The sequence below is a fragment of the Canis lupus genome, chromosome 6 (assembly GCF_003254725.2).
Source record: "Canis lupus dingo isolate Sandy chromosome 6, ASM325472v2, whole genome shotgun sequence".
Taxonomy (NCBI): domain Eukaryota; kingdom Metazoa; phylum Chordata; class Mammalia; order Carnivora; family Canidae; genus Canis; species Canis lupus.
This window is the reverse complement of record NC_064248.1, coordinates 33,435,203-33,458,905: the sequence shown is the minus strand read 5'-3', so window position 1 is coordinate 33,458,905 and position 23,703 is coordinate 33,435,203. Positions and strand designations below refer to the sequence as shown.

At 52.7% G+C, this 23,703-nt stretch overlaps 1 protein-coding gene across 1 annotated transcript; it reads right to left on the bottom strand.

Annotated features, from left to right (window-relative positions):
• Positions 1–673: 673 nt before the first annotated feature.
• TMEM114 (transmembrane protein 114) lies at positions 674–14,844 on the bottom strand. Its single transcript, XM_025416562.3, has 4 exons — positions 14,454–14,844; positions 14,127–14,207; positions 3,451–3,588; positions 674–2,204 (listed from the first exon to the last, which is right to left on the bottom strand). Exons 1-4 carry the CDS (start codon positions 14,671–14,673, stop codon positions 1,972–1,974), a joined length of 672 nt encoding a protein of 223 aa, XP_025272347.1. The 5' UTR covers positions 14,674–14,844; the 3' UTR covers positions 674–1,971.
• Positions 14,845–23,703: the final 8,859 nt, after the last annotated feature.

Here is a 23,703-nt window from a genome sequence, read left to right as displayed (position 1 = left end):
CGACCCACTGAGGCCACACAACAGCTGATGGCGCATCATTATACAGGGACCAGGATAGGTCCTTGGGACTCAGCCCATGACAGGCTTCATACCCTTTTTGCTGGTGCAGAAGCAACCTAAGTATACCCTGCTGCAGGCAGCACAGAAGACGTGTGCATGCGCGTGTGTGCGTGTGCGTGTGTGAGAGAGAGAGCTCGACTTTACAAAACCTCCTTCCTGGAAGCTTGTTAGATGTTGCAGAATTGGGGCCTCTGGGGGGCTCAGTAGGCTGAACATCTACCTACGGCTCAGGTTGTGATCCCGGGGTCCTGGGATCGAGCCCCACGTGGGGCTCCCTGCCCAGAGGGGAGTCTGCCGCTCCCTCTCCCTCTGCTGCTCCCCCTGCTTGTGCTCTCTCTCTCTTTCTCTCTCTCTCAAATAAATAAATAAAATCTTAAAAAAAGAATTGCACCCCCGCCCCCACCCACTTACTGAATCAGAACCTGCATTTTCACAAGCTCCCCTTGAAAGCACTGGGTGTTATTCTGTATGTTAGTAAATTGAACACCAATAATAAAAAAAAAATAAAATAAAATAAAAAAAAAAAAAAATAATTATTAAAAGAATCACTAATTTTTGAAAGACCAAAAAAAAAAAAAAAAAAAAAAAAAAAAAAAAAAAAAAGAAAGCTTCAAGTGCCCTGGGATAAACCAAACGGTGGCGGCCACTCGCAATGCTTAGCGGCCCCCACCCCCCCAGACTGTGATTCTGCTGGCCTAATGTGGCCCCGGGCACATTTTTTAAATTCTAGTGAGTGTTGAGAACCAGCTGACGTCTGTGGGTGTCGGCCTTCCTCCAGGGCTCCAGGGGGACCCACAGACCACCCTGTTCATCCTTTCCCAGCACATCTGAATCCCACCGGTCTCGGACTTCAGGCCAGGGAAGCAGGCTCAGTCAACACCATCACATGGCATGAGGTGACTCGGGGTGACAGGTGGTGCTTGGGTCCCACAGTAGGTCCGGGGGTGATCACTGGGTGTTTGAGGACGTGCTTCCCTCCCAGTTGTGAGTCTGCGGACGGTGCTTCCTTCTCGGGGTGAGCCTGCTGGTCATTCTTCCTTGTGCACCTGACTGCTCTTCCTCAGGCTGTGAGCTGGCCCGGGGTCTCCCCGGGGTCTCGAAAGTGACACGTGAAGGGGAGCAGCACCGCCCCCCCAGGTGGATGGGCAGCTCAGAGGGGCCCCCGCATCCAGGACGACCCCTGATCACCAAGTCACCGCTCCGAGGAAGCCCGGCCTGTGGCGCTTGGGGACCGTGGCCAGGCCGGGCAAGCACCCAGCTGAGGCTGGGGGACATTCGCACCGCCCAGCTGGTCAGTAGCCCAGATTTCTGCTCTCGGCCCCCCACCCATGTCACACTGCGCCCCATGCAGGGGCTCCAGGTCACATGAAGCCTAAGCACCAGTGTCCGAGGTGCAAGCCACCCCCCACAGAGCTGAGCCCCTCAGGGAAGCTCTGGTAACGGACTGAGCACTGTCCCTGGAGCAAGGACGATACCACCAGCTCGCTGTGCGCCTTTTTACAGCTTGCCTAACCTCTCTGGTCTTCCTTGTCCTTAACAAAGAGCGGGGCAGCTGAACCATGAGTGGGAGCAAGGACCGAAATGAAGCCAGCCCTCCCAAGGGGGCTGCAATCCAGACAGTTCTGGTTATGATAAAGGGGCTGTTTGGTCATCTCAGGTGAGGTGGGGTCCGCATTCCCGCAGGCTCCTCCAGCCCACACAGACACACATGGGCACGGACACATGGACACACCACACCAGGCAGCACGGACGGCACGATGGTGAGAGCCAGGCCCGGGGCTCAGTCCACAGCGGTTCTTGGGTTGGACCCCCAGGGGCCGCCACTGCTAGGGGCCTCCGAGGAAGAGGAGGCCGCAGCCCACGGGACAGGTCCCAGGGCCCCCCCGCCTCCCACGGGCCCAGGTGTGTGGCTCAGATGGCCTGGTTCTGCCTCTGTCTCAGGCTGAGCACGCGGGCCGCCGCCACGAAGGCCGCCCCGGTGAGCAGCTCGGCGACGAAGCTGATCCAGCCCAGGGCCAGAGACCAGCCGAAGCGGATGTCCACCTGGTCCAGGAGGGCTTTCTCCTCCAGGAGACACAGCGCCTCCCGGAAGGCGGCAGCTGAGTACGCGATGTAGACGCTGATTCCTGCCAGGGTCACCAAGGCTGCAGGGGAGGCAAGGGGAGCAGATCAAAGCCCCGGGGCACTGCTTCCTCCTCCTCCTCCCTCTCCTACTCCCCTCGCCTCACCCCACCTACCTCTCTAGGTGGCCATGCTCCTCCTACCACAAGGCCTTTGCCCCTACTCAGGGCACCCTCCTTTCCCTTCTGTTTCCCTCCAGTCCCCTGTCGCTCCTATCCATCCTCCCATCCCAGCTCAAGCATCCATTCCGGGACCTCTCCCAGTAGGTCGAATCCCCCTGGGCTTTCACAGAACCACACACCATCATGGTCCTGGTCAGAACTGCAATTTTGCGTTTGTTTTTGAAATCGCTTAGCAAATAAATGTCCATCGCCCCCACAATGGGCTGTGAGCTCCAGGGGGGCTCACCTTGGATTCGCCAGCACCCGGCACTGGACTGGCACGTGGTGGGTCCCTATGACAATGAGTTAGAGCGTGCAGTCCTGGGCCACAGCTGCCAGCCACAGAGGGGGGCTATTGAAATTTAAATTAAATTAATGCAAATGAACATCTCAGCCCTCCCGGGGTGCCTGCCACAGAATGAGTGTCGGTAGCCTGGCTTGAGGCTCCCCCAGGGCACAGCGTGGATTAGACTTCCTGCCACCGCAGAAAGGCCAACTTGGCTGAGTGGTTTCGAGAATTCGTCCCTGGGTGAAGCATTAACGCCAACGTCAATAAGAGTAGTGGGTGCCTGGAGGGCATCTGAGCCTCACAATATTGTCACCTCCAGACATTCTTTTGTATTTTTTTTTCCTCCATGGATCCCAAGTGTGTGCATCACCTCTGTTCTTGTCCTGATTTTAAGGAGGGACAATTTCAAGCCCACAGGAAGGAGGGAGGCCTGAGGACACCGGCCGTGTGCTGGATTCCCAACCGGATTAACCCAGGCATTGCCTGGCTTTTCATCAATCAACAATCAAGCAAAGCAAGATGCGTCAGAAGGGCAGGGGGCATGAGAGAGCGAGGGTGTCCTGCCAGCCGGCAGCCCTCAAGCGGAAGCTGTAGGGCCATCTGTGAAACCAGGAAAACAATCCTTGGGACCTGCTCCCACCCTCTGCTTCTCTCTTGGAACCACAGACCCAGGGACGCCGTCCTCCTTTCCCGCTGTGATGTCGCAGAAGAGGAAACCGAGCCCCAGAGAAGACGCCCGCCCCTCCCTGGCTGAGGAGCCATGTGCAGCCCCTCTGGGGCCCCCACAGTCCATGCAGCTGGGGTGGGGGAGGCACCTACCTCCAAAGAAGAAGAGGGTCCCTGTGAGCAGGAGGAGAACAGAGACTCGGAGGAGGAAGCTCAGAAACCCCGTCATCCCCCCAAAAACCATCAGGATCAGGCTGAGCGGCAGCAGAATCACAAACGTCCCGTGCATGGCTTAGAAGAGAGGACGACAGCAGGCAGAGGAGCATTACCATCTTTCAGTCAATCAACAAACACTCCTGAGCCCCGCCTATGGGCCAACCCCCAGATGCTGGGAGAAAAAAAAATGAACGTCATGGTTACTACCATGTCTGATGATGATGATGATGATGATGATGATGATGAAACAACATGTCACCAACAACAAGGTCTCACTCTTTTTCACAGCCGAATAATATCCCATTACATAAGTGAAATAAGCAGGACAGAGAAAGATGCGTATCGTATGATTTCACTCATAGGCGGAATCCAGAAAACAAAACAAATAAGCCAACAAACGAAAAGACTCTTAAATATGGAGAATAAACTGGCATTTGCCAGATCAGAGGGAGTGGGGGCGGTGAAATAAAGGGGGTAAGACGCACGTACTTCCGGGTATAAAATAAATAAGTCACAGGGATGAAAAGTGCAGCATGGGGAATACCGTCAAAACACTAGTACCGGAATGACAGGTGGTGAATACACCTGTTAGGATGGCACCGGGTCACGTGGGGAACTGGCCAATCCCCGCGCTGCGCCCCTGAAACTAACGAGGTAACATTGTATGTCGACTGGACTCCAATAATTAAAAAAGAATCATTTTTAAAAGGGACAACCGTTGTTGAAAGTCATGTGCGCCAGGTTCTGGGTCACTCACAGGCTCTCTGGGTCTCTCACAAGCGCTCTGATTCAGACACACGCACTCTGGTTCACACGAGCATGCTCTGGTTCACACACCCGCGCTCTGGGTCGCATACGCGGGCTCTGGGTCACTCACACACGCTCTGGGTCATACACACGCGCTCTGGGTCGCAAACGTGCACTCTGGGTTGTACACGCGCAATCTGGGTCTCTCACGTGCGCTCTGATTCACACACACGCGCCCTGGTTCACACGCATGCACTCTGGGCCTCTCATGCGTGCTCTGGGTCGTACACACGCGCTCTGGTTCACATGCGCACGCTCTGGGTCGCACACGCGTGCATCCTCATGGCAGGTAATGCCACGTTCATCCACATATTCACTCAGCGTGTTTACGGTGCGCACACTCGGTGCCAAGCACTGTTCTCGGCCTGGCAAGTTCCAGGGCAAACACACCCCGACCCCTGCCCTCCAGAGGCTGGCGCTCTAGTGAGTAGGGTCAAGCAGTGAATCGACCCATAGTGACAGAGTTGAGAGGCGGTGACAGTGGCTGGGGAGGGCAGTGACCACGGCACACAAGGGGCCGGGCCAGTGAGGAAGTGATGTGCAAGCAAGCCTCAGGGGAGGGAGGGCAGGAAGGGCGGGGGGGTGGGGGCAGGCGAGGGAGGAGCAGGTGCAGAGTCCGGGTGATGTGCCCGGTGGGATGCAAGCACCCTGCCGCAGGTGGGGGCCGCGTGCAGAGGGCGACGGGAGGTGCAGGGGAAGGCAGCGAGCTAACAGCACAGCACGGCCGAGATTGAGAACTTCCGTCTAAACGAAGGAGGTCCCCGCACCCCGCAGCCCGGGGCCAGAGAATCCCACAGTGTCACTTCTCTTTCTCAAGACTTCTCTGCTGGGAGTAGATGGCAGAGGGGTGCCGGGGACGCAGAGGGGGCTCCCAAGCTCGTGTCCAGCAGGAAGCTCCACAGATGACCTGATCTGGGACGAGAGTCTTTGCAGATGCAATGAATGAGGGGCCTCCGGGTGAGATCATCTGGATCCGAGGGGGGCCCCCATCCAATGGCAAGTGCCCTGGGAGGAAGCAGCTGAGACCATGGAGAAGACGAAGTGAAGGGGGGTGCAGAGATTGAGCCACCGGCTCCACGCCCAGGGCTTCTGGGGACGGCCACCACCACCTGAGGCCGGGAAGGCAGGGACCAGATTCTCCCTCGGAGCCTCGCGGAGGACCAGCCCTGCAGACCCCTGCCTCTTCAACTTCTGACCCCCAGGACTGTGACACAATGCAGAAAGCAGGAAAAGGTGAGTCAGGTGCGGTGAACGGGGGATGGAAGAAATCTGGGGTCTTGGGATCCCCAAGTCTAAACATTTGCCATCATCTTGGCTCTGAGCTTCCTGGCAGCCAAAGCAGAAAGGGAAATAATCGCTAAGTTCTTCTTCACCGGCCATTCGTTTACCAAATATTTATTGATCATTTACCGTGAGCTGGGTACTAAGCCTCTTTCTATCCTTACGGCAGCAAAATAGGCATGAAAAATAAATACTTTGGGGCCCCTGGAGGGCTCAGTGGTTTAGTGCCTGCCTTCAGCTCAGGTCATGATCCTGGGATCCTGGGATTGAGTCCTGCATCAGGGTCCCTGCATGGAGCCTGCTTCTCCCTCTGCCTGTGTCTCTGCCTCTCTCTGTGTGTCTCTCATGAATAAATAAATAAAATATTTTATAAGAAAAGAAAAAAATAAAAAGAAATACTTTGTCTTGCTCTGCAGAGCATGCTAAGCTCATTTCTTCCCGAAGTCTTTCCTCACACCCACATCCATGGTCTGCTCAGTGCCCCATCCCCAGGCTCCCCAGTCGCCCTATCCGGGCATCTGTTGGAGGGCATCTTCTGTGTCTCCCATTAAGCTGTGGGTTCCTTGTCCAGGTTCCTCTTGTACGATCGCATCCCTGAGTTTCCAGGAGAGCTCTCAGGAGATGGTGAGTGTGCCCAACAGGTATTTGTCGACCTCGTTAATTAAGTAAGAGCTAGATGGTGTTTCCCGAAGGCAAGACATGATGGCAGTTTCCAAGAAATGAGAAAGAAACCAAGAAGCTTGAGAGAGGACCCCACAGTGGTTCAAACCACGGACTTTCAGACTTCGGAGCCAGGTACTCTGCGTGCGAATAAAGGCTCTGACTCTGGGGCCACGGCCATGTCTCTTCATTCGGCTGAAACCCCATTTCCACATCTGTGAAAAGGAGGCAATACTAGGGGGCTCACAGTATTACCATAAGGACGATGTGCCCGTGGAGCACCCGGAGGGCTCAACAGTGGAGCATCTACCTTCTGCTCCGGGCGTGATCCCGGGGTCCTGGGATCGAGTCCCGCATCAGGCTCCTGGCATGGAGCCTGCTTCTCCCTCTGCCTGTGTCTCTGCCTCTCTCTCTGCATCTCTCATGAATACACACATAAAATCTTTAAAAAAAAAAAAAAAGGCAGTGTGCGTGATGATGGGGCGACGTGGAAAAGCATAAATGTAGGTCCCACGTCCCATAGAGTAAGCTCTAGATAGGTCATCACCCTACCAGTAATACCAATGCTGGAGACAATAATCCAGCCCACTGTGACCAGATCACTTTGTCCTCAACCCTCCAAATGCCACCAACCTTGGCAAGTCAAGGAGATAAGACCAATCTCCCTCCCAATGCTTGTCCCTCCCTCTCTTCCTTCCTTCCTTCCTTCCTTCCTTCCTTCCTTCCTTCCTTCCTTCCTTCCTTCCTTCTTCCTTCCTTCCTTCCTTCCTTCCTTCCTTCCTTCCTTCCTTCCTTCCTTCTTTCCTTCCTTCCTTCTTTCTTTCCTTCCTTCCAGAAAAATCTTGGGCCAGAAACCACAATAGCTGGTGTGAAAACCTAGCCCTGGAAGATGTGTCCCCCTGTATGGCATTGCCTCCAGACTGTGGCTGGAAAGTGAAGTCATTTCTCATTTAGAAATTAATGAGGTTTCCTGGCGCCGGCACGGCCCTGGCGGCGCCCCGTGTGAGTTCCCCAGACGTGCCGCAAGCCGACTTGACGTACATGTTCAATTAAATGTCTGGGTAAGAACAGGCCTCCCGTGCGAGAGCTGTAAAATCTCCTGCTGAAGTTTGGCTTAGCTTCTCGTGGGGTGTGTCTGCGTGTGTGTGCGTGCACACCCGAGCGCCTCAGTCTTTGTTATTTTCAGGGCCGCAGACGTGGGAAATGAAGATTGATTCTGAGTCCCATTCTCCTTAGGAATGTATCCACTTCCAACCCCATCTCATTTGGAAACACGATGGGCCCCTAGTGCAGGCCACGCGCTGCTGCAGAGCTTGCTGACACCGCAGGGGACAAGGTCCCTGCCCGCCCCCCCCACCCCGCCCCATGCCCCGCCTTGGAGATCGGGGTCTAGGGCAGGAGACAGAAGAGCAGGGAAGCAAAGTCGCGGGCTGTGATGTGTCACGAAGGAAGTAAGCGTGATGATGCAGAAAAATGGGGTAGGCAGGCAGTGGGGGGCACTTCTTTGAATAAAGTGATCGCTTTGATTTCCTTGGGCTGCATCACGAATTAGCACAAATCTTGTGTCTCCTACAGGAACATATGCTCCTATAGTCCTGGAGGCCACAAATCCAAAATCAAGGTGTCCCAGGACCACACGCCCCACCAGAGGCTCCAGGGGAGAGTCCTTCCCTGCTTCCTGCAGCCTCCCAAGGGTGCTGGCCATCCCTGCCACCACCTGGCTGGAGGCTGTGCTTTCCCAGTCTCTGTCCCCATCTTCACGTGAGCTCTTCTCTCCTCTGTGATTCTCCTTTACTTATAAGGACCCTTGACATAGAACTCAGGGCCCACCCGGGTAATCCAAGATGATCTCTTCTCAAAATCCTGAACTTAATTACATCTGCAAGAACCCTTTTTTCAAATAAAGTCACATCCTCAAGTACCAGGGGTTAGGATGTGGACAAATCTTTTTTTTTTTTTTGAGGGGGGGAATAACACCTTCTAATTCACTACAGTGTTTACAGGAGGAGCTCAACAGAGAGCAGCCAAGATTACGACATAAAATTGATAATAATAAAGGTAGACAGGCCATTTTTTCATGAGGGCAAACGCGTGCCCAAGGGCAAAAAGCCTTTCAATTCAAAAATACTTTGTTGCCCCCCCCCCCAAAAAAAAAAGACGCTTTGTTGCAAGCAAAGGGAAGAGCAAATCCAGAAAGAAGCAAAGATGTTCATGCCAGGGAAAAGATGACTGTGACTATCTGGTCATCAAACTGTTCAAAGAGGTGCTCAATGAAAAAAAAATTGTTTTAATTAAAAAAAAAGAAAAGAAAAAGAAGAACTGCTCAATGGGAAAACCAGGCTTCCAGTTCCCCAATGCCAGCGAGGCCAGGAAGCCATGGGGTGGTTAGCGGTGCTCTTAAAGAAAGCGGAGACAGAGCTTTCTGCAGAGACATCAGAGGCGCTGACGAGGGGGGGAAATCTCAGGAGCCAGGTCCCAAAGGGGGAAATGTCACACTGTCTTTATGTGCAAGCCTCGTCGGTGTGGCCTGGAGACCCCCGGAAGGGCTCAGAGGTATCCAGTCCTGTCGTGCCTGGTAAGGAAGTCAATCGTTACATTTCTGCAAGTCTTTGTTCTTGAATCTGTAGTGACCAGAACACAGTTCTTTGGAGAACAGGGGCTGCGTCTTCGTTCCCTTTGGGCGCTCCAAAATGCATTGCTGTGATACGGATAAAAGCAGGACACTACTCCAAGCAAAGACCTCAGTTCAAATCCCGACTCCGGGGATCCCTGGGTGGCTCAGCGGTTTAGCACCTGCCTTTGGCCCAGGGCCTAATCCTGCAGACCTGGGATTGAGTCCCACATTGGGCTCCCTGCAGGGAGCCTGCTTCTCCCTCTGCCTGTGTCTCTGCCTCTCTCTCTCTCTCTCTCTCTCTGTCTATCATGAATAAATAAAATATTTAAAAAAAAAAAAAAGCAAAAACAAATCCCAACTCCACCTTTTGCAGAGGGAATGTCATTGCCTCCCAAGGACCTGTCACTGTTGCCTCCCCTGCCCATTGGCCCACAGGCCCTGATTTTGCCACACTGCTACGAGCACCAAATGTGAGAGTAACTGTTTCTTTCTCGTCCTCCAGCCACCTTGGGCTTTACCAGGTAAGAATTCTGATAATGCCCATTTCACAGATGAGAAAAGTGAGGTTCGAGGTACTGAGAGGTCAGGTGCCCGCAAAGGTACAGCCAGCCGTCAAGTGTCAGAGCAGGGATGGAACAGCCAAAGAGGTTGACCAAGGGGTGGCAGGATGGTGGACAAGGGACATTTAACCCAGCCTGGGAATTAGGGAAGGCTCTCGGGGTGCGGAGAGATCTCAGCTTAGGATCAGAGAGATGAGAAGGCGTGGGCACAGGTGTTTCTGAAGGATGTCCCAGCTCCCATAGCTGGAGAGGCGGGCAGGGCTCAAGGCTAGTTCCACCGGCCATGCAAAGGAGAAGTCCAGCCGCCAGGGCAGGCCTCCCTGGGCTTGCCTTACATGATAGCATCCTTCCTAGGAAAGACCAAACCAAGACCCACGCAGCCCCCACTCAACTCCTCCTTCGTCCCCTCCTCCCCATAGCGGACCTCTTGCCTTTTTTCCACATAGTTACTTATTTTCCTATGTTTCTACCTGTTGCTCTAATTCCAAAGGGCACCCCCGGTCACACTTTAACATCTGGAAAGAGAACGTGTCTGAGCACCCACAGCATCATCTTGCCCGTAAGGCTCTGTAAACTTCCTTTTCTCATCCCACGGCATTTCTTGATCTTTTATCCGCATTACTATATTCTCTTTACAGACTACATGATCTTCCAAAGGACAAACATACCACACGCAGACGCTTAGCCATATTTCCACCCATGAGCGCTGAGGCTGTAGCTTATTCGCCACTGTTACAACATGGCCTAGAAACCTCGGGTCCCTTGGATATGAATTTTGTTTGTTTCTTTGTTTAAAGCATGTACCTGGCTTTCAACAGGTACCCCAAGAGATGCTGAGACCCCAGGTGGCCTCTGCCCCCCTTCACCCCCCCGCCCCACCACACAGCTGTGTATAAATCACAGCGAGACTTTCCTCCTGGACTCAGCCTCTGGATCCCATTATGTCCCCAATCCCTTTGCTTCCATCCCCCACCATCTCCTCTCTCAAGTCTGCACCAGGCATCATCGGAGGGCCGGTTTTCATTTTCCTTTCATTTCTCTGCAAACAGCTGGGGACCCAAGAGAGGCCCAGAGACCCAATCTTGTGATTTTTCCAACCTAACCTCCTCAGAGGACAAGCAGGCCAGGCCTCTGACCCTCGGTCAGGCTTCTGCTACAACCATGCTGTGTTGGGCCAGGCATTTGACCTCTCCGGGTCTGGTGTCCTTAGCTTAAAATGGTCAGTCTGGCCATCTTCCTGGCTCTTAGCAGATGCAGCTGAAGTAAGGCATGGGGAGGACCCCAGGTATTGCAGGTAGAAGCACTTTCTGTGCTGTCTCTGGATCACCCCACCCTCCATCCTACCGCTCACCTCTGCTACTGCTATTACTCCTTGTAATTCAGATCTCTGATGCCCAGTTGGAAGAGGCAGCGTAGGACGGGGGACTCTGAACCCAGGAAACAGGTGAGGAGCTTCTCTTCTGGCCTGCCATAGCCTCGGTCTTAGCACACCCACATTACACTGGAATTTTACTGCATGTAGCAGCCTCCTTACAGGGTACAAACTGCCTGGATCCACATCGCAGGTCTACCCATTATTGTGCAAGCGTTGGTAACTTACCCAACTTCCCTGTGCTTCCGTTCCCTCATTTGAAAAGTAAAGGGGAGAACAGTTCCTGCCTCATGAGATTGTCGTGAAGACTGGGCGAGCTGATAGATGTAAAGCACCCAGGACAGCGTCTGGCATGCAGGGACTGTCCCATAAACATCGACTGCTCCTCTTACTGCCCTTCAACTGCTCCATTGAAAGCTGCCTCCGCCACCCTTCCTTCTGTGACCCTATGTCATTCCCTTTGCTACACTTCCTGCTATTTGAACCAAGTGTACGCTTATTTATTCATTCATTCCTACGCTCTGCGTGGGCAGGCACCACACCTGCCCTGTCATGTTCTATGCCCAGTGCTGAGTGAAATACATATGTACTAAGCAAATAACCGAGTCTCCAGCAGTTAGCTCCATTTTACAGATGAAAAGCCTGAGGCTCAGGGAGGTGTTATGACTTAATTGACATTAACTGAGCTCCTACTATGCACAGTGCACCTCTGCTAGGTGCTTTTTTTTTTATGTGCTCTCATTTCATCTCAGAGCACCCTGTTAATGAAAGCAGAGGATGGCCCAGAAGCCACACAGCTGGTTAGATGTGAGCTCTTATCTCTGATGGGACTGTCCCTACTCCTACCCCTTGTCACAAGTGGCACATCTCAGCCTGGTGCATCAGCACATCAAGGATTGGCTCAGCCCTGGGAATGTGATCCAATCTGGTCAAACGAGAAGTCTACCTGGAAGATCTGCAGACTTTTGGGAAGGAGAGAGCCTCCTCCTGCTTGAGTGGCTAAGACTGGAGAGGGTTTATTGAAAACAAGACCCAAATAAAGGCGAAGCCCAGAGAGGAGAAGAAAGAAATTGAGTTTCATTCTCTGGATCCCAGCACACTTGAATTTTTCAGTTATTTGGACTGGGAATTCCTTTTTCCTGTTTAAACAGGGATGATTTGCGTTCTACCACAGGACCCCTGGCTGATAGAGCTAGCCTGGTTGTTTCTAGATCGTGGCTCTTTTTTCAACAGGGTGCTGAATTTGATGACTCTCTCCTCCTCCACCAGAAATAATTCCAGTCCCTGGCCAAGGAATCAAACCCGTAACATCCTCAGAGCTAATCTGGGAGACAAAAACATCCAAGCAAGACGGATTTTTAGTGGGCGCTGCTTGGGGTTTCTTGCAGGAAAAGAGTTCCTCCCCAAACACCCCCACTGGGATTTGTCTAGGAGGCTGGCTCGGAGAACATGCTGCTTTGACAACTGTCCTCTCTGCTGTGTGACCCCACCGGCAGGTCCTCAAAGGAATAAAACGTCTTCACATAATAAAAGAGCTTGGACAAGATTCAAAATTCATTATGGGGATAAAGAGATTCTGAGAAAAGTCTCCCTCTGGGGGTGGTGCGCGGGGAGCATGCGGTCTGAAGGGGCAGTCCGCTCTCTTTCTTGGATGATATCACGGTAATAATAGCAGCTCCCACTCCAGGCGCACTTACAGAGGCCAGGCACCACTGGAGCTCTTTAAATACGCCTCCCATTCCATCCTCGCCATATTCTTATGAAGAAAAGTGACAAATACCCTCACTTTGCCCTTAAGGGAACTGATGCTCAGGGAGACATAGGAACGCATCCCCGGCCGCACGCCTACTTGGCGGTGAAGCTCGGGCTTAGACCTGGTTCTGAAACTGAACGGGTGAGAACAGACTCTGGATGTGTTTCTCAAAATCCTGGCACACACAAGGTTGCCAGCATTATTAAGTTTCACAAAGAAGCCAGACAAATGCCAACTATACTTAGTCATCCGGTTTACCCATAGATGTGACAAGGATGCTAAATGCCAGCACCCAGACCAGCAAAGGGTCAGTGCTCCAGAGATGGGACCGCATCTAACAGAGACCGGAAGGAACAGTAAAGGCTAGTGTTTATCGAGCACCTACTATGTGTATTTTTTACCTTAGCAGCTCTGGCTCCCTGGTTAGTCTCCACTTTCATGCAACACAGAGATCCCACAACAACCAGGCACTGTGTGAGGTCCCAGGTGAGGTCAATCTTTTCAGCCAACTGGTTTATGGAATTCTGAGCACACCCCCCTCGTAGTTTTGACATTTCATTTTAATAGACGTGGGAAGTGAGTCTCAGAGGTTAAGAGTGCCTGTTGTATGATCACAGAGGGCCCGGGAAGGATCTGAGCAGGTATCTGATACCCATCTCCCTCACGTCTAGGGCAGGAACTCTACATTATTCTTGAAACATGCTCTGAGAACAACCCACATTGATTGCAGTCAGCTTGGGGCTGAGGACAGAGTTCATGGCACATCCACCCTCCCTCGGCTCCCGCATAGGTCAAGTGCCTCGGGGACCTCTCCTGCCCTGGGACCTTACGCAGTGGTGTAGCAGGTGGATGGTATCCGCTCAAGAGAGCCAACTGCTAAGTTTATAGGAATTTGGGGAGCCACTTGACATGATGTTGATAGCTAGAAGCTAAGTTCCAAGCACTGTGCTAGGCACTTGGGAATCAGCCCAGAACAGGACAGACAGGGTGGCCCCGGGGAAGGGGCTGCCCTCTGCCCCAGATTGCCTTTCTTGAATCATTCCATTTATGGCATCCCTGCTGCTGCCAGGTGCTCCTGCTAGGCCCTGAGGATACAAATCAGGCTGACACGGGGTGTGCCTTCGGGTCTGCGGGCTCAGACCTCCTCTCTTTTCAGCATTCAGCTCTGCAGGCTGGTTTAGGCATCTCTTCCGACCCCCCTCCTCACTCCCTCACACTGCTCGTCACTCTGAAACGTGACTGCACATTTCCACATCTGTCTCCACAGCTAGTCTGTGAGCTCCTGGAGGGAGGGCACGACCTGGGTCTTCATCATCAGCCCGGTGCCCGATGCATACAGAGCCTGCGATCAACGTTTGTTGAATGAATCCAAAACCGCACTCCAGGATAGGTAGGTAAGGCGGGGTGCAAAGAGAGGCTTGGCAGCTGCCTCCATCTCCACTCCCTCCTCCCTGTCCCCCCCCCCCCCCTCCCCCCCCGCCCGGCAGGGCCCTGCTCCTGGGAGAAGCGCTCCAAAACCTGTCCAGACCCGGGATCCTCCTGCGATCCCCACCCTCCCGGACTCACTGAGAAGTTGCCGGCTGGAGTCGCTGACGGTCACGTTCTCCTGCCAGAAGGGGTTCATCAGCGGCACACACGGGCTCTGGACTGGATGGGGCGGAAGAACCGGTGGGTGCGGGCCTGGAGGTGGGACCCCAGCCCGGGGACTCCATCCACCCCGGGAGGGCGGGGCGCGCGCGCGGGGACCCGAGCAGCTCCGAAGCCCTCCTCCCCCCCGGCCCAGGGCCCAGGCCCCCCCACCCCGCCCCGTTTTGTGCTCTGGGGCTCCGGGGCAGGGCCGCGAGCCCAGCAACAGGTGCAGGCGGGCGCGCAGGGGGCCCGCGCGCCCCTTACCGCGGCAGGTGCGCCAGAGGCCGGAGTGCGAGCTGAGGGGTTCGAGCTGGCTGCGGTTGGCGGCCCCCGCCCGGCCCCGCGCCCCCGGGCCGCCCCGCTCCAGCCGCTCGGTGTCAATGATGTACCAGAAGTCCGTGCCGATGGCGGCCGCCAGGAGCACGAAGCTGAGCGCCCCGGCCAGCGCCGCCGCGCCCGCCAGCATGCCCAGGTGCACCCGCATGGCGCAGCTCCTCCTCCAGAGCCTCCGCACCAGGCTGCCCGGGCCTCCGGCCTCCAGCCCTCCCTCCCGCGCTGGCTCCGCCCTCAGACCCTCACCTGCGCCCTCAGACCTGCACGCGCTCCTCCCGAACCGCTCCCCCGCGCCCAAGCCACCGCCGCTCTCCGACCCCCTACCTGCGACCTCAGACTTGCACCTCCGCCTTCAGATCCCCATCTGAGCACTCATCCCTCCCCATGCACCTCCACCTGGTCCTGCAGCCCTCCATCCCCACCCCCAGCCTGTCCCAGACTCTCCACCCTCGGATGGCCTCACTGCTTTCCCGGAGCCGCTCCCCGCTCCCTGCCCGGCAGGGACCCAGCCTGCCCTGCCTCTCCCTTGCCGCCCTGAACCTCCCCCCTGGCTGCTCTCCCCACACCACCTAGACTCCCCCATCCAGCCCCGCCCTTCCAAGGCTCCCCCTCCCCCGCGGAGTGTGGCCTGCGCCCCTCCTCCTGGAGCCCAGCACCCAGAGGGGGCTGGAGTTGTTCGAGCTGTGCTGCTGGACAGCACCTTCCCGCAGCCTGGGGGAGCGAGACAGTGGGGCCTTGCGCTCTGACAGCCCCACCTGGGGTTTAATCTTCAGCACCCCTCTTCCTCCATCTCCAATTACCCTTCCTCCAAAATCCACCTGCAGTTGATATTTCTAGGTTGACTACAGAGGCAAAAGGCAGATGGGATTTTCATGAAAGTTCTTTAAAGCCATGGGCTAGGCCCAGTGCTCGGAGTCTATCACCTCTACTACCTCTTTGGTAGAGATCTCCACCACTGCCATCATCATCGTCACTAGCATCACCATCATCATCTCCACAACTGCCGTCATCATCATCACTAGCATCACCATCATCACCATTATCACCATCACCGTCGTCATCATCACCATCATCCTTATCCATCTCACCACCTTCTTCACCATCGTAAGACCTTCCATTCCTTCAAGAAATACTTCTTCAGTGCCTACTATGTGCCAGACACTACAGCTTGTGTAGAGAATATAGGCATGAGCAACGCAAACACGGCCCCTGCCATTAGGAAGTGCATAGTGTGGGCTTCTCAGCCTTTTCAAAGCAGGACACAGAGAGAAAACAATTATATTTGCATGACACACAGGTGTCCATGATGAGGATTCTAGGTGCTGGAGATGACGCTCTTTGGGACCTTCAGCACCCTTGCGACACATTTGTAAAGAAACATTGTGCCAAGACTCAAAATTTGATTAATTGGACAGAGAATCATTAAACAAAGTGTCCTTTGGACAGGGTGCCATGAGAGAAAGTAACAGGAGGAGATTGTTCGGATTTGGAATCCAGGAAACGACATGGATGCTGAGACATAAAGGATGAAAAGGCATTTCATTCCTAGGGGATGACTTACATGAAAGGTTTGGTATATTCTAGAAAAGCCAAAAGAAGAGTAATCAGGCTAGAACATAGCAAGAAAGGAGCAAGTAGAGGGAAATGAGATCGGGGTACGAGTAGGGGCCGGGTCCTGTCGGTCTTGAGGTCGTGATAAAGCATTTGGATTCTAGTAGAAGCCACTGAATAGGTTTGAGCAGAAAGGTGAAACTTTAATTTACACTTCCCAAAATGTCACTCTCCATACTGGCTTTAGCATGGAGCACAGAGTATAGGGAGGCACGAAGGCCAGCAAGGAGGTCAATTAGGAGGACGTAGCCATAGAAACAGCGAGAGCCGCCAGTGGCCTGGGCTAGGGTGGTGACCGCAGTGCATAGACAGTGTAGTGGATAGAGTATTTTTAAAATTGAAGAGGGTAGAAGTGATAGGACTTGGTGATAGACTGGAGTTGAGAATCCTTTTCCTTGTGCCTTTATTCTCTTAATCATCACTGGCATCCTCGCCTTCATAATCAGCCGCATCGGCACCCTGGATAAAACTATCGCCAGCAAGAACATATCCTCGCCTTGATCGTGCACACCATTGCACTCCATCGCTCCTCGCACCACCACCATGATTAGGATTGATCTTTCCCATAACCGTCACCACTGAAGGCTTTGCTTTCGACTCCATCCCACTGTCGCCCTTCTCCTTGCTGGCAACATCATCAAAACAGCGCTCAACTGTTCCATCAGCCCTAGGAAGCCAAGACGAAGGGGAAATTCAATGAGGTTGGCCCCGGGACCACCAAGGACGTCTTTAAAGGTGAACCTCTTCTTTCTCTCGGCTGTTTTTCTCTCTCTTGGCTTCACTCTAACCCAGGCTCTCATTTGTTGGACCCCTTCTCATTTGTTGCCTTTCACAGATTGGCAACCCCGACAAGAACAAAGAATCCCATTTTCAGTGGTGCAAGTCAGATTTCCAAAACTGAAGCTGGTAGCTCCAACTCTGACCAGTCTCTTTAGGTGGGAGGGATAAAATGGACAGGCTGGCCAGGTCGAGATCACCTGCCCACTCCCGGAGCTAATGTAGGGTGGATCCGTCTCGCTCCAACATTTGAGCTAAGGGGTGTCAACGGTCATCAAATGTAGCGAATACAAACAGAGGGGACCCAGTCAAATTTGAATTTCAGATAAATGATGAATGGATTTATAGCATAAATACGTTCCATGTTATATCTGCAATATACCTATACCCCAAAAAATGTTTTTGTTATCCAATCTAAGTTCAAATTTAACAGGGTATCCTATATTTTTTCTGGCAAACCCAGCTGGCACCCCAAAAGAAAACCAAGGTGCCATTACTAGAATTAGGAGAAGGGATGAAGGCAGACCAAAACAGGAGATGCCCCTACCCACACCCGGCCTGCCCGTGTGCCTCCCCCAGGTCCCGCTTCTCTCACCTACATCACGAGGACTTCTTCCAGGCGCCTCTGCAAAGATAACCTTGTTGGTCTTGAACATTCTGTTTTTCCTGAGGATTTTAATATAATCTACGTAATCATGCTCAGTCACTCTTGAAAAACACAGACAGTAATTTTTTCAATAAATATGGAAGCACATGAAACGTTGGATGCTATCATTACTCAGCCAGTCAACTGAAAAGATATGATAAAATCGGAAGACTCCTGAGGCGGAATCCAAACAAGCCACAGCATTGAGAATTAAAGCCACAGTGGGCACCATGCTGGGTCCTGGAGTGGCAGAGAACAATGTCTGGATGGGGGTTCCACAGGCTGGTTTTGAGTCTTAAATTAGCGTCTGACAGGCTCTGGGAGCCCAGAAAGGTTGCTTTCTTTCTCTGAGCCTCAGTTTCCTTAGCTGTAAAATGGGGATGCTCATACTAGAAGTCCCTGAGGGGGCACTTCAAGGATGGGATGAGCGTGCGCTGATGATGGGGATAAAAGTGCTTTGTCACTTCTGCAGAGGTAGACCAACGTTATGACTATTAAAACATGGGGAAAGGGGACACCTGGGTGGCTCAGCAGTTAAGGGTCTACCTTCAGTTCAGGCTGTGATCCTGGGGTCCTGGGATTGAGTCCCACATCGGGCTCCCCATAGGGAGCCTGCTTCTCCCTCTGCCTGTGTCTCTGCCTCTCTCTCTCTGAGTCTCTCATGAAAAACTAAATAAAATCTTTTAAAAAAATGGGGAAAGCATTTGGAGGCAGGGTAGGGGGCGTGGGCTTTAAGAATGCAAGGAGGAGGAGTGCCTGGGTGGCTCAGGTCATGATCCCAGGGTCCTGGGCTCCCTGCTTGGTGGGGAGTCGGCTCCTCCCTCTCCTTTCCACCTGCCACTTCCCCTGCTTTCTCTCTCTCTCTCTCTCTCTCTCTCTCTCTCTCTCAAATAAATAAAATCTTTTTTTAAAAAAGAATGTAAGGAGGAAATACTTAAAAAGAAAGAGAAGGAGGGCAGAAAGGAGAGGATGCCAGGACGTCAGGAAGAAAGGCTACCTCTCTCTCATTCTGAAGCACCAGGCGCCCTGAGAAAGGAGACCTGCTTTAATGAGTGAGCTCCAGTCCGTGCAGCTCTGCAGCCCTGAGGCCCCTGTTTGCCTCACCAACCTCACCTACCCAGGCCTCGACCACGTGAAGTTCTTTCCTGGCCCTGGGCCTTCACACATGCTGCTCCCTTTAACTGGGACACTCCAAGCTCCACTGGGGTTTTTTGGTTTTTGTTTTCTTGTTTGGGCTCAGAAATTACTTCTTCAGGAAGGGTTTAGCTAACACCCCAGCTTAGCCTAAAGGCTTTTAGATGATGTGCTGACTCGGGGGTGCTGAATGCCCCTCTGTACCCACTCCGGGATGCAGCTTCCCAGCTCAGGCCTGCAGCATCCGAACCACACACCCCAGCGCCTCTCCATGTATAGGGGTGTGGGGGGGGGAGAAGGCTGGAATTTCTGGAGAGGGAAGGCCCCCAGGAACAGCCACGGGGCGGGGGGGGGGGGTTGGAAGATAAATAGCCCCGGCTACTTCACCCCTTGGAGGAGGACAAAGCTCTGAGGTTCTCAGTGCAGACGAGCCCAGCTGCCCACCGCACCGCCCTGTTCGATGGTACGGCCTGTGATGATTTCTTCCTTCTCCACCCTAATGCCCCCACTTGTAGCAGTGTGTCCTAGGATCACCCCCCAAATAAAATCACTTGCCCTCAAATCCCCATCTCGGGGTCTACTCCAAACTGAGACACGCATGGAGACTCTCCAATAGTCATAATGATTAATGAGGAAGCTATCTGCTACCTGTCTGCTGGCTCCTGTGAGCATTCAGGCAGCCTGGTAGGTCCTGTAGGATAGCTCATCCCACATCATCCTGATCCGACTCCCTCTTCACACTTCTAGACACCGTTTGGCCAGTGGTGACAAAAGTCTGGCTGATAAGGTAGGAGTACAGTCTGTTGGGAAGGGAACACCCAGGAAAAACAAAAAGACCTTGGGAGGAGAAGGCTTTTGGTCCACCTGGAATACAGATGGGATATCTGGAAGTACAGCAGCCATCTTGCAACCATGGGGATAATAAACCTCCTCATGGGTGGCAAAACCGAAGCAGAGTCTGAGTCTCTGCCAGGATTGCTGAACACCTGCCCCGTCCTTCAATGGCCTATCGCCAAAACACTGTGAGAAGATAAAAATAAGCCCCAATCTGCTTAAGCCCCCATTTTAGGGTGCCTGTGTTTGCAACTGAATGTATCATGAACTGGTGTAGACGGGGATTGTGTTGGTCCTATCCAGTGCATATTGTTGGCTTTTAGGTTAGTGCATAATACACAGTAGATGTGTAATGAAGATTTGTTGAGTTAATAGATGAATTCTGTCCAAATTCTCTCCCTGCAAGCACAGAGCTTATTTTGTGGGGCAAACCCATAAGGAACAAACTCAGGGCTGTCGACATATAGCCAGAGTATCTGTGCAGTTATTAAGATTGCAGCACTAGAGAGAAATGGTCTCTGTTATTAAGCCTCATGAGATCGTGGTGTTCTACTGGCCACTTGGACTCCATAGGCTTGACCCGTTTCTACCCATTTACATGCAAAGCCTCCATCTGTCCATGAGAGACACCTAGAAGAGCTGGCTGCCACTCTTCACGTCCTATATGAGGAAATTAGCTTAGAATGAAAAGGGATCAGTAACCCACGGGTCTAATTTCCCCCATTAGACCCCTGGCACGGCACCAAGAGATGAAAGCAGGCTGCCCTTTCTCCATCTCTGGAAACATCTTTCCCAAATCAGAATAAAAATCTCTCGGTGGCCAGAGAGAAGCTGCTTCCAGGAGCAATGTGGTAGGGAGAGCACTAGGATCAGAAGCCAGTGCGTCTCGGTCTCAGCACGGCCAGCCTGCTGAACAATCTGGAACTGGTTACTTCCTCTCTCTGAACCTGGGCTTAAGTCCTCTTCTGGAAATCTCTTTCAGCAGCAGCTTCCGTGCCGAACTGTTACAACGTGGCAGGCACATCAGGTGTGCTTCCTTTTAGACTCCTCACATCAATTTTATCAGAGAAACACACGGTCCCAACCTTGTAATTGTACAATCAGTACACACATGCACAAAAAAAAAAAAAGAAAGAAAGAAAGAAAGAAAAAAGAAAAAGAAAAAACCTATACAGGACTAATTTATACAATTCAGTGAGTTTAGATATTTGTACACACTTGCGTTACCTGTCACCACAATCAAGGTAATGAACATATTCATCACCTTCATGTGTCCTGTGGGTTTTTTGTTCCTCGTTTTTTTTTTTAAGATTTATTTATTTATTCATGAGAGACACACAGAGAGAGAGAGAGAGAGGCAGAGACACAGGCAGAGGGAGAAGCAGGCTCCTCGCAGAGACCCCGATGTGGGACTCAATCCCGGGACCCTGGGATCATGCCCTGAGCTGAAGGCAGACAGACGCTCAGCCGCTGAGCCACCCAGGCGTCCCTTTTTGTTACTGTTTTGTTTTTGTTCTGTGGTAAGAATACTTAACCTGAGATCTACCCTCTTAACGAATGCTAATCCTATCTGGGAACATCCTCATCCTTCAGACACGCCCAGAAAAAGATGTTTAGTCAGTCCAGTGGACACATATAATTAATTGTTGGGTTGGGGGGAGGGTGGGGATGAAGGAGTAAAGGGGCATGAGGTCATTTGGGGGGATGAAACAAATGTTCTAAAATTGCATTATGGTGATGGTTGCACAAGTGCGTAAACTAAAAGCCATATATGTTTTATATATCTATTATTCATATATTCAGTGCATACACACCTGTATATATATATATGCAAATATATGTGTGCAAATTTGTAAAAAGCCACATCAGACTTGCCCAGGCCTGAACAAAAGGAACAAGGAGCTGCAGGTGGAGAGGGTGATGGCGGGGGTGATGACCAGAACCATAGCAATCGCAACGGCACCGCCTGTGGGAAGTGGATGTCCGCCAGGTGCCAGGCACTGTGGCTCTGCTACCTCACCTCAGAGACGTTGCCATCCTGGGAGGTGTTGAGGGTGTGGAGGTGGGGAGTCCGCGATCAGCCCTCGGGCTCCGGAGGCGGGCCACTGGGTGCAGACCATCCCTGCAGCCCTTCCTAGCCCGGGACTTGGGCAAGGTCCAAAGCCTCCCCAAGCCTCAGCTTTTCCATCCGTAGAGAAGGCATAAGAGGCCCCCGACCGTGGGTTCAGGCGGACATGACCTGTAATCAGGCACGGGAAGCTCTGAGTCCCAGGTAGCCCATGAGAGCGGCCGGTGACCTTTAGCTCCGGCTATAAGCCTGGGTCCCTGCTTGATGAGACATGCACAGAGGCTCAGAGTTTGACCCAGCGAGGCCACACAGCTAATAGGACACGAACTTGCTGTTCCAACCCAGACCCAGACCCAAACTCGAGGCTGTTGCCACTACCCACCCAGGTATGAATCTAAACAATTAGGACTGACACCTCCGCCTGCCCCAGCCCTGCCCCAAGAGCATCTATCTCTCTGGATGATTAATGCCGGAACTGCCACATCAGTGCCCAGCAGCAGCCTCCAGTCAGCTCCCCGCAGCCCCCAAAAACAGGGCATGCCAAGGCCATACTCAAAATTTGCTGATAGGGATTCTGAACAGTACAACATGTAGGTCTGGAACCAAGCAGATCTCCAAGGTCACGTTCCCTGGAACGGCCTGCTGCTGGGGCCACTGTCCCTCGCCTTCCCAGCCAGGACTTGAAGGGAGAGACCGTGAGAGGGGACTCTATGCTCCGGCTCAGCAGGGGCTGGGAGAAATCACAGCATCAGCCCACATATCTTACAGAATGAAAGGGGGGGGGCCAAAAATAAAGGTACAGTCACTCAAGCCCTCGCAGAAGACACAAAGAGGGCCACCTCTGGTCAGCCTAGCAAGTTCTCATTTGCTGAGCAGCGACTGTGTACCAAGCACTAAAGAAAGAACAGGAATAGGACAAGGTCCTCTTCTTCTTCTGAGACCCCCACAGTGTCCTGGGGGACACAGAAAAGGGAACGAATGCATGCCACACGATGTAGCCAGCAGTGTGGCATCTTCTCCCCTCTCTGAACCTCTGCCTCTGTCTTTACACTCTCTCCCTCTGACCCTCCTGCCCCCCCCTTATAAGGACACTTGTGATCACATGGAGCACACCCAGAAAATGCAGGAAAATCTCCCCATCTTCATTCGAGACCCTTCACCTAACCACATCTGTGAAGTCCCCTTCATTGTGGAAAATAATATGGCCACAGGTTTCAGGGATTAGGACGTGGAAACTTTGGGGTCCCTGGTTCTGTCTAGCACAAGCCCTAATAAGGTGGGGGCTGACCATCACCCCCGTGTTAGAGATGCAGAAACCGAGGTTCGGTTTATGAACACTGACGTAATTTATCCAATGTCTCAAAAGGGGAAGGGATTTGAACCTGGGTTTACCTAGCCCCTAAGAGTACATAAGTTCTGGTGTTCACTCTGCTACAAAAGACAGTGGGAAGAAATCCCCAGCAGTCAGTGAAAGACTCTTCGAGAAAGAGGAGATCCCAAGTCCAGTGGCACCTGTAGGGCATCCTGGGTCTGAATGGGCGCCACGGCTCCCCAGGGCGTCATCCACGCATGCAAGATGGGGGAAAGGAGCTTGGTAGCCGTCTCCCCGAAGTTCCAGATCATCACGACAAAAATAGTAGCTGAGCTGGAAGCTTTAACCATCCACCCAGTTATCTCTACACAGGAACTTAATTTGAATATTTGGACCCTCTACGAGCATCTCCCATCTGAAAAAAAAAAAAAGAGAGAGAGAGAGAGAGAGCAGAATTGATGTCTATTAAGGTAAGTGCATTAACCACCCTCCCTATATCCTTCCATTCGTCTCTCAGGCCCCGGAGTTCTATTCAGAAGCATTTTTCCAGTATGAAGAAGGATCTCATTTCTACAACAGCCGGGGGAAATAAGGTGTCTAGACACAGGCCAGACAAGCCTGGCCTTCCCCAACCTCTGCTGTTACTCAGTCTGAGTAGAAGCCCTTGGAGAAGTTGCAGTCAGGGACTCCTGGGGCCGTCCAGGCTGGGAAGGAGTGGAAATGGTTAGTATAAAAATAGTACGTAACCTTTTTTCTTTTTTAATCTTGGGAAAAAGGAAGAAAATAAAAGTCGCCTATT